This window comes from Vicia villosa, unplaced genomic scaffold (assembly GCF_029867415.1).
Source record: "Vicia villosa cultivar HV-30 ecotype Madison, WI unplaced genomic scaffold, Vvil1.0 ctg.000349F_1_1, whole genome shotgun sequence".
In the NCBI taxonomy this organism is placed as follows: domain Eukaryota; kingdom Viridiplantae; phylum Streptophyta; class Magnoliopsida; order Fabales; family Fabaceae; genus Vicia; species Vicia villosa.
In genome coordinates, this window is record NW_026705156.1 from 234,654 (window position 1) to 248,403 (window position 13,750).

The window sequence follows — 13,750 nt, forward strand, 5'->3', positions numbered from 1 at the left end:
TTCATGTTTATATGTTGTTTTGATACACTATTGAGAGATATGTTTCAAATCTTGACCAAAAGGGTATTCATCTATCAATAATCAAACTCTAGAGATAGATTTGTGAGTTGATAATCACTTGTATCAAACTTTAAAGGTTATTATGTCAATTGTCGGCATGAGAGATCATCTGACAGTTAATATAATAACAATCACGATACTGCTTTAGAGATAAACGGTGTCAAGAGGATACGTGATTGTATTAATCATTGATATATTCATATACATGATCATTAAAGTATATACAAAAGCAAGCTAGCGAAAACTAATCTTGACACAGTTTTACTAAACCGTTTTTAAACCTTATTTTATCGTCTTTCTTTTCTTTTCATGCTAATTATCTTTAATGTCACTTAACAAAACCAGAAACTTAACTCAAAACATACTAAACTGTAGAACGACGGTAATGTCGCATCAATCCCTGAGGAGACAATAGAAAAATACTTATCCTATATTTTCTAACAGTAGTGAAGGTTTCACAGAAGTCCTTCCACGAATCTACGATCCAATTCATGAGAATTTTGAATAGAGTCATTGTAACTCTGATCAGGGTTAGTGCGAAAAGCTTGCACTTTACTGCCCCTTAGGCATGGTAGTAATCCATCCTATTATCCACATGTTCAACATGTTTGTTTGAATCTTTAGTTTCGTTAAGGCTCTGCAACTTTTGAAACTTTTCCAAAGACTTAGGATTTTATTGTTGAGGATATGGATCGAAAGAGGGTTCTTCTTTCATTTCGAAGCTGGAGCATTTGTGTCATATCTTATCGTCCTTTGAGGATGACGTGACGGTGAGAGATGAGAACGGAGAACCTCGGGAGGAGTATGACTTCCACTTTGTCCTTGGAACCTGTGGAGATTTGTTGACTTTAAGACTTCCCTATGTGGTGTAGCTATGCTAACAGGAACCGACTCTGTCATGGTGGCTTGATCGCGCTAGAAGACTTCCTTCCACACAGTATTGTCTCTTGGTGGATCATACTAAAGATTCTCTTCAATCCTTAGAATTCTTTTTGTTAGGACCCATGAATTATGTCGTTGCATCAGATAGTAGAGTAGACATTGTTTTTCAAGTTTATTGCTCCCTGGACTCTAAGGTTCTCTTGCAAAAGCTGAAGGCTTTGGAACATTTTTGTCCTAGTATAACAGACAAAGGAGGAAGTCAATTCAATTTTTTCCTCGGTAAGGCTATTGTGTGAAATTGAAGAATGCAATGGCCTAGAATGTTCATTTTTCAAATCGTAGAGGAGCATAATCTTGTTATGTAGGCCTAGAAGAAGACGCCGCCATAACTAGATTTTCTTCTGAAGGGGAATGAGAAGAAATATGTGGAATTATTTGCTTGCAGGAATTAAGAAGTGATCAAAACTCATAGATAAGTAGAATTTATTTAGCCCTGGTGATGTAATGATTTTGATGATGACAACACCCTAAGTAGTAACAACACTTGAAGTTATGTTATCAACGCATGGGAAAAAGGCAACTACTAAAGCTAGATCAAGCGATTAAAGATGCACAAGGTGGTTGATCAAGCTATTCTTCTAAATCAAGCTAAACAATTAAGGTTTATGATCACTAGTGATATCTTTACAACACTTTGATGATGGTGAGTGACTTGAAGTTATATCAAGCCTCATCCATGAGAATATTCAAGTGAAACACTCGTATAATTGGTATATCAGCAAAAAAAGACTTGAAGCTTTAGAATGTGAAAGAGAGGAAGTGTAAAAGCATGTATGATCATGTCCATCTGAATGATCATTGTATTGTAAAAACACAAGGGCATTTCTGGAAGTATTCTAGCTAAGTTGCACACATATTAAAAACTATTTTTAAACCTTTATGTTTCAATTAAAATCGCCAAACATGTTTATGGAGTCTAGCCAGTTAACTAGAAAATTGTTATATTGATTAGAAGTTTTTTAATTGTTTAATTAGTTAGATATTTATCCTAAGTTTTTTAATTGTTTAATTAGTTAGATATTTATCCTAATCGATTATAGATAAGGGATAATCGAGTCAATAATCAATTGTAACAGTATCTTAATGAGTTGTAACGGGTGTCTATCAAAACGTTCCAATTTATGCACCAAAAACTGGTTATTACAAATACCTAATTGATTAGCTTATTGTTGGGTGAGAATATAGAGTAGGAAAACAGTATAGAGGAATGAATAGACTAAAAACAAAGTTTCAACTAACTATCCAAAATTAGAATAGTATAGGTTTTTCAAAGTTGCACGCAGAAGATTTAAAGCTAAAATATGAGAATTATACTTTTATTGACTTTTGATTACTTCAAAAAAGACACAATTCACAAAACTCAAAGATTGTTTACAATAAGTAATTGAACTATTGTATGTTACACAAGATGTGTCTTTTGTGATATTTCAATTTTGATCGGATTCTAACAGCACTAGTAACACAAAATTTAATCACCACTAAAGCTCGGATAGGTTCCAATTCTAAAAATAATCTAACTTTATGTAATAAATTGCTACCAATTAAATAAGTTATAAACTACGCTAAGAATTGAAAAATCTTAGCATGCAATATCCTACCAAAATTAATATAATTTGGCGTTCATCCATGCTTTGCCTACTGCACTCTTCAATGGTTATTCATTGGAACTTGCTTTGTTCTTTTTTTTTATTTTGACAAATATTGCAAGTGTTCATAAAATCGCTTATTTACAATAATGTCAAGAAAAATAAATCTCCTATATAGATCTTGACTTGTATACAACGTAACGCCAATCAATTACAATAAAAAATACAAGTTAAAGATGAGATAAACTTTACCCGATCTTCAAGAATGATTAGTTTCAAGACGGTGTCTCCCTAAATCTTTCATGATCAAGATCTGAAATAAAAAATACAGGTTAAATATGAGAGAAATTCAATTGCAAGAGTTTTTACACTTTCAAAAATAAGAGGGTGTTGATTTCAATAAAATCACAATGAAAGATGTTTTCCACTTATGATTTGTTTCATGAAAAATGATGACAATGTGATTTTATATGTGCTTGAGATTAAGTACAAAAATGGATGAAAAAAGTTTGTTAGATTCGAGTCAAGTGCATTTCATGATTTGAGTTAAACGAGCAAGTAGTGTGAAACAACATCTCATAAAGAAAGTGACTCATTTTCCTGTGATTAGACTGTGATTCGAATCATGTATTAAGCCTGATTCAAATCAGAGAAGTCAGTGGCTACCAGGAAATTTCGAGTCGTGCATAAACTGTGATTCCAATCACAGAGTAACATAATTCAAATCAGATGTAATCTGTGATTCAAATCATAGACACCAAAAATCAAATCACACACAAGAAATCTTTTTTTTTTAAGTTTTTCAAAATAGTTTGAGATTTCATTCTCCACATGAATTCAATTGATATTACCTATGGTTCTTATTTCATTAACTCAGGCTATTGAATTAAACCATCATGATCAAAACTCAAATATAACAATTGATTTATGCATGCTAAAAAAATGAATAAACGAATTGATTCAAACTTGATTCGAAGATGTGCAATCATGAAGGAGACTCAATAAATGATAATAAACAAAAGCGATAAAACAAGCAAAAAAATTACCGTATTGGAGGTGCTCCACCTAAATGTGTTAGGGACATGCAACTTTAGTCTCTCCCCGGAGATATGCATCTTCACTTATCGATTAGAAAATTTATTTTTCCGATAGATTATTTTCTAAAAATACACAATTTCATAGCCTATAAATAAAAGGCTTCTTTTTCATTTCAAACAATCCATAAAAACATAAAAACATGAAATATCTAAATTTTCATCTTTCTCTCAATCTCTCTAAATTATTTCTTTTCTCTCACATTTTTAGCCATAGTGCTTTAAGATCGTTTAATGGAGAAATTACTCTGGGTAAGAGCATATAATAAATTTAACAAGAGTTGTTTTTTCTCTTGAGTAAATCATTTTTCCTTATAAAATAATTGTTTTGGTTTAAAATTAAACTAATATAAAAGCTCTTTTGAAAATTAGTATAAGTCTCTGCTTGCTTCGTGAACTTCGTCATAGAAGAAAAACTCTCTTTTTAGATTCGTGAGGAGTAACAAGATAAAAACTTCATAGTGGCTCCTGAGTTCATCCCGGTAAAAAAACTCTATCGGTTGGAGATCAACCTACTTTAAAATTTCACTTGATTTCTGAATTCGGTATATGTAAAAATTCACTAGATTTGAGATCAGTTCGGCGAAATTTTCGGTTTAGTTCATGATCAGCTCGTGTAAAACTTAGGTTGGATTTGAAAAATGACCAACTCAAAACTCGATCTTAGTTCAATAACAACCTGTGCAAAATCTCAAATTGACCTAGAGACTAACCGCTCATAACTCTGTCCGTTGTTTGGAGGGAAAAATTATCCGCTTCATTCCTCTGTTTACTGCTTGATTAAAAATTAACTCGAAACTTCATTTTTTTTATATAAAGATATTCGTGAGTTTAACCATCTAAAAACTCTAAAACAATGATACTCTCAAAATCAGTTCTTAAAAAAAAGAATAGGTCATTTATTTAAAACCAAACCTCTATAAATCTTCGATGTTATCCATCTCCCTTAACTTTTTTTCTTTTAACTTATTTTCTTTAACCAGATTTTCCGCTACAATATATCCAAACATTTTTTAAAAAATATTTTTTAAAACTCCAATTTGAAAAGTAATTTTATTTTAATCTATCGTTTTCGGAACTTTAGCAGCTTAAGTGGATGCAGAAATAGCTCACCGTTGAACGACTAATCTAGTAACTTTAGATATCACTATACTTGATGAATTTGATGATAAATATATTGGACAAGGAGATCGGAAGTTATCTCTACAGGCGGCACCACTGTTTAATTAAAAACTAAAAATGAAATGTGAGATAATGAAATCATGTCTTGCTATGATGGATATATGCTTTCGAAACAGTGGAGAGCGAGAACCTACAATATTACTAGTTAGCACTCAATGCCAAAACCAGAAATCATAAATAAAGTGTGTGAAAACATATTTGAATACCTAAAATGACACATAAGAATGGTTGAAATTGCTCGTGTGTGATGTGGCGAGTTATGCAAATAACCGAGTTATGCAAATAACCATCCAATTGAATCAGATGGTTATTGATGAGCTGAAAGTCTTAACAAAAGTTTACCTGATTCAGTCTTGGACCTTTCTCTATGTGCCTTGCAAATGTTGCAACACTTCTAACCCAAAAAATGAGAAAAATCTAACATTTTTAGAGTGAGATGCATCTCGAAGCCAAAAAGTCTCAAACTTATGATGAAAATGATGAAAAAGAACTAATTGGGTCAAGCCTAATTTGATAGCTCTTTTTTATGAATTTATCAAATAGTTTTGTGGCAATAATGTCTAATTGAGCTGTTGTTTGAATTGAGCTGCTCTTTTATGTATTTATCAAATAGTTGAGAAGGCAGCTGTTGTTTGAGTTGAGCTGCCTTCTAAACTGTACTTAGAGACTATGCCTAACTACTACTCTTCATTTAATGGAATGTGAGCTGACTTTGCAATTAGGCAAAGTTATTTCAGTATAATTTTGTTTATTAGTTAAAAGTACAACAAATTTGAATGAATTAGAGAGGTGATTAAACATGATTCACAGAACAAGTAAATAGAACCATGCATTAACTTCTTCTTTAACACTACAACAAATTAATAACAATTAACTCTAATTAACCTCAAACAAACTTACCTAACTAGTCCATAGAACGACATAAAGGACATGAGCTATGCTTATTATCAAACCATTTCTCTAAACAACCTCTATGAAAGAAATGCTTGCAAGGCAACTCACTCACCTCCTGATTTGCTTCAAAACCAGACAAACATACACAACACTCCACCATATGACTTCTACCTACGTTGGACCTGTTGTAACACAATGACTTGTACTGTGTTATTGACACCCTACTTTCCCTCGAACTACTATTCTCTTGATAGTAGAGTTCTTCTTCTTCTTCTTCAAGATTTGATGAATTAGTAATAGTACTTGATGTGCAACCAACTACTTGGAGAATCGATCTAAACATGTTCTTCAATAAAACCACAGATAAAACTGTGTTCATCACAATCACAGGCATAACACCTTCTGCTGCATAGGGAAAGTTTGAAAGTCCCATAATTCTCACTTAACTCGTTTGCTGGTTATTGAGCAGAGAAGAAGAAGGAGAAGCAATTAAATATATAGAGAAAATGCAACACAAAAATATATAACATCAGCAACAATTATTGTAGCAAGCAAAAAAACATGAAACTCATTTGGACATATTATAAATAATATTATTATATAGTTTTATCTATATATATGGTCACAAATCTATGACTACAAAGACACAAACCATCTTCACATATACACGTGGCGACACGTGTAGGGTTTTTTAAGTGCATCACTGAAGTGATAAAACAAAAAACAAAAATAGCATGTTTGAGAAAGCCACGTGTACGCGGTGGCCACAGAAGTTGTGACTGATGGCATTCATCCTAGCCCTACAAGCATTGGAGCCTACGAGGTTTCTAGATTTCTGGTTCGGTTAACGACGCGTAATGTTTTAAACGTAAATGCTTCAATCAATCATCATATTGTTATCACTAACACATATAATTGTGTCGATTATGGTGTGTGTGAGTGTGTGATTTTTGTTTATAAAGTGTTTTAGTGATGAATGGTTTTGATGCTTTGTGAATCCGTGTACACTTGTGTGACTTGAAAATGTAACACATATTTGTTGTGTGACGTATGTGGCTTATTTTGTTGTTCTCTAAAGGGTTAGACGTGACTTGACTTGTACTAGTACACCATAATGAAACGAAGAACTTTGGCTTTTGATTATGATAATTAGTGTAGATATTTTCTCCAAAATAAACGATAATGTTAATGAAAGATTAATTTGTGGAAGTTGTTATTAGACTGCTAGCTCTTCTCTTTTATTTTCCAAACTTCAGTGTAATTATTTATTAAAGTTATTTGTACACAAGGTTCAAGATGAAGATGGAAGAAGAAAGACTTAAAAATTGAAATTAAGAATTTTGTTATAAAATAAACTCATACGGAATTTATGTTATGGGTGGCAAACGGGCATGTCCGTCCTGCTTGAGTCTGTCCAACGAGAAAATAGGGTGGGGCGGGCGGACATAGTTGAGGGTGCGTGTTAGCGCAACAATCCGGAGAGGGTCGAGCGATGAGTATTCTTACTTTTATAATCTAAAAAATATAACTTAACATTTTTAAAAACTTACATAACTTACATAACTTAGACAAACAACTTACATAACTTAACAAAACAATAATAAATAAGAAAATCTAAACACTACCAAATGATTTTGGACGTTTCAACATCTTGATTATGTCCTCGGCAAATCTAGTAATTCTCACATCAAATTCAATCGGCCCTTAGTTAGCCTATGATGATATGTTCTCCACATAAATTTCAAATCTTCATCGGTCTTCAACTCCATAAGGTCGTATTTCACACTTCCATCAGTAAGAATCCAGTCAGCACGAAACTTGATCTTACTCACCTTTTTGTTTTCAGTGTCAGACAACATATTATTCAACTTGGATCTTAGAACGAGTAGATATGTGGTGTCCTTCGGGAACCGAAAATCTACAGAAAGTTTTACCTTGTTGAAGTACACTTATGCCTTGAACAAAAATTGAGGCATTGTAAGACATTTTTCTTAAAAACACATGACCCTTATTTATACAACTTTGGATTCATTTTGGATCACACAAAATAATCATGCAATCACAACTGTAGAAAATTGTCAGCAAAATCTCAATCATTAAATTAAAACTCAATCAACACTACTAGATTTTTCACTTATCCAGAAAGAATATGGTAAGTAATTGATGTTTTAAAAAAATAAATACGTGTTGAACTACTGGATAAAAAAACCTAGTAAAGATAGATACTTTTTAAAAAATCGGTATGCCCCCACAACATACACCAGATTTTTGAAATATCCAGTACAATAAATTTTTTTAAATACATCGAACTTTTTAATTACTACCAAATTCTTTTTACTATTCTACTAAATATTTTGTTACAAATTTTTTTTTATAAAATTTTGAAGAGAACAACATAAACATTATATAGAAATATGAGTGTGCTAGGTCAAGATGGGGCGTCAACCGTCTACTATTTTTGAAATGTGACCTAAGTTAACAAGTCACGATGATAGAGATATGGAATGACAATCCCTATGCTAGTGTGTTTTGTGGTGGTGTACACTCTATGTTCAGACACACAATTAAAGTCAATTTCAGATAAGGACACAATTATCTATATGTTCCAAGCCAAAACATCTATACAGTTTGAAGTTAAATTGAATACTTTCACAATTATAGGTATCTAATCAAGGAAATTCGACATGTGTACTAAAATTGTCTAGTAATAGTAATTAGTAAACATTGTGTTTGAGTGAAACTCTAATTTAATTTTTAAGCATCATTATCTCTTATTTAAGCTCTAAAATATACAACAACAAAAAATCAGTAATTAAATAAATATGCATAAAAGAATTCATTTGTCCTTAACAAAAATACTTGAGGTTGGTTTTGATACACTTTGAAGACTATTTATCATTTTCGTAAACTTTATGAGCATGTTATGATTCAAGGTCAATTACATGAAAATAAAACCAGCCAACTCTCAAGATTACACACTATTAAGCAATCTCTAATCTCTACTGCATATTATTTGAGACACAACACAAGATTAACTTTCCTCAATTTATCACCTTTATCTCTTAAGTTCTACATTGGATTTAAGTTTAGTCCCTAGCTAGAACTTTCAGGTAAATGTTACATAAGAAATCTTAGAAAAAATAGGGGAGTGGGAGTCTACGGATATCGTGGCGATAGCTGTGTACAAGTCAAGTTTCCATCTTTGTCTCCTAATGAGCAGTAGAATTCGACATATGATTGCTTGCTGCAGACTTGAAATACGCATGTTCTGCATTCGCTAACCGACTTTGGAACATGGTCCACTCTCTCCTACATCTCTCCCGAACCTGCCATCAACAACATGGAAACATTAAACGAAATTTGTAATCAAATTCATAAGATATAGACTACCTCAAATCACAGCTTGTAATGTATCGGATGAAACATGTAAAACATACCCCCTGCCAAGGTGCTTTCCCGGTTTCTGTTTTACCCTGCAAAGAATATAAAATTGATGAGAATCTTATGGTGTCTTTCGTGACTAAAATTATCAAATTTGATATACAAAAATAATGGAAATTTTTTTACCTGATTGCCTAGTGTGGGAACACCTTGGTGAACAATCCACTGAGCATCAACAACTCCAATCTTCTCATGTGCAGGCTATATCAGGAAAAAGAAGTTAGCTTAAAGCTCGCAAAAGTAAGAGTCATGAATATAGAGAATGTGGGAATAAACTTACCTCAACGCATCTTCTAACAGCAAAATCAAGACCCCACCCATGGACTAAGTCATTCTACAATGCCAAGAGTTGTACAGTTACAATTTATAGCGTGCTTAAAGTATCATTAAACAACTAATTAGCGGGAATCTTTTAACATGGTTAGGATTAATCATTCAACCTGAATCATGTGCCACACACAACGCCATGCTTCTCGTGAGAAGACTGGAGCCATAATCTCAACAAAACTGCATTCGTGTGTCAGAGAATACACAATTAGATACAATCCAGAAGACCAGATAATACAATATTTATTACATCAGAAGTTACTTACGCTGCACAAGGAGGTAGATGAGGGTCTGAACACCAGCCCGGTTTCTCCTCCGTCACTCTAATAAAAATCACAAAAAAAAATAGTTAATGCACATTATCACAAACAATATGAACCACGAGAAACTGCTACTCTAATTATTCTTACTTGTGCACTTCTTTATCTCCTCTTCTCTTTGTCATTTGCCATGTTAACCCTTTATTAGGTTCTAAACCAGGCTGTGAAATCTCAAGGCCATGCTTCTTCACCAGTTTTAAGTACCTGCACTTGAAATGAGAGGGGAGTATGAAACTTTAATTTAAAAAAATCTTTTAAAAATATCCTTCCAATATCAAATACTCACTCCTCGGCATTAAAATGCTCAACACCCAGGTCTTCATCCCATATAAATATATAGTCATATGAAGCCACGATGTCAGGATGCAGAAACCGCTTAGCATACCACCTAGAAGGATAAAACCTTAAATGGTCAATACGATAACAAGGTTTTGGAATAGTAACTCAGTTTTAACTAGGTTAAACACTCGAGTATTAACTGCAAAGTCACAGCGAAAAATATGTTATCCAAAAGCTAATAACACACGGTGGCTTCTTACCATTTGGTCTGTTTGCGAGTACTCACATGAATAGCCTTCTTAGACCATTCAAACTCATCCCATTCATTAACTCGGCCATCATAATGAAATAAAAGGATGGTGAAGTTCTCTGAAAACTGTTCCAAGAAAATATTTAGTTAAAAGACACATCAACAAGCACACTCAAACAGAGAGAGCAAGAGACTAAGAGACCTTTTTCACAGCTGCATCAATATTGTTTTTCATATCATAGCCAACAGTGAAGGTCACAAGGTACTTTGGCTTGAACGTTAAATCCTGCAAGTGCCAACTTAATTAAATCTTTTGTACAGTTGCAGGTTTTATATGCTTTCCTTAAATGGAAGAAAAATCTAACATAATTTTATTATCACATTTGGTATTTACATACCTCGCTAGGCTTGCCCCACAATCTACGCAAGTAAAAGTCCGACTCAGCTTCAACAATGCCAGGAGGTAAACTTTCTGCTCCTCTTGGATTCGATGGAACCCAAATCTGTAGAGAAACAATAAAGTATGGAACATGCGATCGATCAATATACAGACTTTAAATTATCCATCTTCCCAACATTATATAAAACAAAATCATTTTTGGAAGCCCTTATAAATAGTGTATTAATGATTAACGAACAAGCATATCGAAAGGTCACTATTTCTTTCCTCTTAATCCTAGAAGGCATGGAGCGGTCGACTAACTTGATTCCTATAAACCCGGGAAAGTAGAATGCTTTTGATAAGTATGGTAGAGCACAATGTGTACCTTTGATGTATCATTTGATAAGTGATTTGGCGAAGCTCTTTTATTATTATTGTTCATAAAAGACCAAGCTTGACGACCTGAATATCTGTCTTCAATGTAAGAGAGATCAATTGAGGGAAGCAAGCCAGATGGAAGATTGAACTGCGAAAGGTTATGCAGTATGCACTATAAGCATTGGAATTATTTAGTCTAATAAGAAAAACCGGAAAAAAAATATACTATAGCACAAGGTAAAAGTAAAAAAAAAAAAGATACTAAATCTGTACCTTAGTCAATGACAATGTGGGAAATGACACTCCTAGAAAGAAGCCAAAAACTGCTCCAATAAAAGTTGTCACAATAAGCCTCATAATTTCACTTGGTTTTCTACCAGTAGAACTAAAACCAATGAAACAGAAATGTCACACAATGGAGTTATTAACGTAAATAAGCAAGCGTACACAGCTTTTGTCAGAGAAAAAAAAGATCACCATTGATCACACCTGCGTGTAACGGTCCCCATTTATACCCAAACTTCCCTAGCTGTATGCTCATAAAACTATATGCAGAAGTCACACCTCACAATTCATCAACCAGAACATATACTCCGTATAAGAAACAACTATACTTGTTTAAAGAAGAAAAATCCCTGCAAAAGAAATAAATAATAAAGAAAAATATACATTAATAATCGGAACCAGATAATGGTTCAAACTTCTAAGAGCATAAGCGATAATAATATAATGTATAGCATGTGGAATCTCCTAATATGACTAATAATCCTCAGTTTCGCAGGGATAATCACAGTCAGATTAGTTTAATTCTAATCATAGTGACATTCTGTTGAACTATTCCAACATAACACACGACTATCAAGAAAACAAGAGCGCCTTTAAAAGGCACGGTTTATAAATGTTCAAGAAGCTTCCTAGAAGCAACAACAGAAGAACCGAATATAGCACCGTCGGCGATGAAAACCAACTAGTGAAATGAACCATAAGCAAGAAAACAACCTCCAAAACTAGCTCAAGAGGTTAGACAACTCATGTGATCTATGAGAGAAACATGAAATGCCTTCCACATGATAATGATCTCAAATGAGTAGCTCCCCAATTACAAAACCATGTTGAAGTTTCTATAAAAAACATGAACTACCACCAAAGGATAGATTCAATTCAATTCAAATAAACAAAAAGAAAGAAACCATAAAAAAAAAAATTGCCATATTTAGAAACAAAATCAGGCAATCAAACTATCATAATTGTATCAACTATCAAACATTAATGAAATAGCAATAACTGTAACTATTAATAACTAAAAGGATCGTAAATTTTCTAAAAATTTCCTTCAAAAAAGAAGGATATGAAGTAACAAGAAACAGTGAATTGTAGAAAGTAGAAGTAAACGTACCGGAAATAGCAGGGTTTAAGATAGATGAAGATCTGAGCAAAAGAAAAAGAAGATTTTAGAGTGAAAAGGTGAGAGAAACAAAACCCTCAGCTGGTGAAGTGCAAGGAGGTGTAGTTATCGGAGGGACGTGGAAGAAGAGAGCGAACGGCGGAAGAATGGAATGTTGAGATTTTCAGGTTGGGTTTTATAATAAGCAGAAGGGCACTAAGAAACAAGATCTTTGTGAGTTTGGAACAAGAGGGAGGGTTCACGGTTTTGGATCTTTTTTCTGTTTTTGCTTTTCGTTTTGGTTGGGTTTAGCGTTTCCTTCATCTTCCACTATTTTGTTGAGTTATTACTATAAATTTTTATATTAATTAATTAAAAACATAAATTCCTACAACTTTATTTCATATGTCTTTTTAATTATCAAAATAGAATTCATATGTTTTCTAAGAAAAAAAAGAGGAAGATACATTATTATAGTTTGAAAATATATTAGTTCTTGAAAATAAAAAAAACTAGAGCTCCCTGCATAACCACTTTTAAAATAATAATAATTATGTTTTTATTTATTTAACATTACTAATTTTAGACTCGTACAACACGCAGTTAAAAAAATAGAATAAATAAATAATGAAACATTATTATTAAAACATAATAAATTAAACTAATAATTACAGTTAAATATAATGATTTGGTATAGACTAGAAATATTTAATAAAATATTAATAAATACAATTTTAAAAAATTCTTTAAAATAGTAATAGTTAAATAATAATATCGATTAAAAATATTTTACTTTTGTGATATAGGCGAGTTATTGTTTACTATTATTGAAAAATAACTTCTTTTTATTTTTTATTTTTTTAAGTGACAGTTGGACAAAGATATGCCACCTCAGAAAATTGTTTTTATAAAATTATAATAGAAGTTCTATTTTAGTCATTTCTATTTTTTTTTCCTAAGTGGAAGCGCCATTGAAGAGGAGCTCCAACCAATCGTTCAAGCAACTCCAAGCATTAGCAACATCATTGATCAAGGTATGAAATCGTTCAATTTATTCCATGGGTAAGTTCACTGTTATTGTTCATCATGGAAGGGAGTTTTTTAGAGAGGATATAATGTTTTATAGGGGCGAGGTTCAACGCATGTGTATGATCTGGATAACAAAAAATGGGGTGTCTCTGACGTGTTAAAACTGGTACTTGACTGCGGACACAAAAGAAATGAGTTTATG

The 13,750-nt window shown here is 32.6% G+C and overlaps 2 protein-coding genes across 4 annotated transcripts; both read right to left on the reverse strand.

Moving 5' to 3' along the window:
• Window positions 1–5,667: 5,667 nt before the first annotated feature.
• Window positions 5,668–6,299, reverse strand: LOC131627102 (probable E3 ubiquitin-protein ligase XERICO). The gene has a single exon (XM_058897930.1). It carries the CDS (start codon window positions 6,189–6,191, stop codon window positions 5,769–5,771), a length of 423 nt encoding a protein of 140 aa, XP_058753913.1. The 5' UTR covers window positions 6,192–6,299; the 3' UTR covers window positions 5,668–5,768.
• Window positions 6,300–8,627: 2,328 nt separating this feature from the next.
• On the reverse strand, window positions 8,628–12,848 carry LOC131627103 (uncharacterized). 3 transcript variants are annotated; one of them, XM_058897933.1, is made up of 15 exons: window positions 12,532–12,848; window positions 11,625–11,770; window positions 11,409–11,520; window positions 11,143–11,283; window positions 10,774–10,878; window positions 10,578–10,661; window positions 10,386–10,501; window positions 10,133–10,234; window positions 9,937–10,050; window positions 9,793–9,849; window positions 9,640–9,706; window positions 9,480–9,533; window positions 9,326–9,400; window positions 9,196–9,231; window positions 8,628–9,084 (listed from the first exon to the last, which is right to left on the reverse strand). In XM_058897933.1, exons 2-15 carry the CDS (start codon window positions 11,642–11,644, stop codon window positions 8,968–8,970), a joined length of 1,200 nt encoding a protein of 399 aa, XP_058753916.1. In that variant the 5' UTR covers window positions 11,645–11,770; window positions 12,532–12,848; the 3' UTR covers window positions 8,628–8,967. The 3 variants fall into 3 exon arrangements, with proteins under 3 accessions (XP_058753916.1, XP_058753914.1, XP_058753915.1); XM_058897931.1 differs by having other exon boundaries at window positions 11,613–11,770; XM_058897932.1 differs by lacking the exon at window positions 12,532–12,848 and adding an exon at window positions 12,135–12,285 and having other exon boundaries at window positions 11,613–11,770.
• Between the last annotated feature and the right edge of the window lie 902 nt (window positions 12,849–13,750).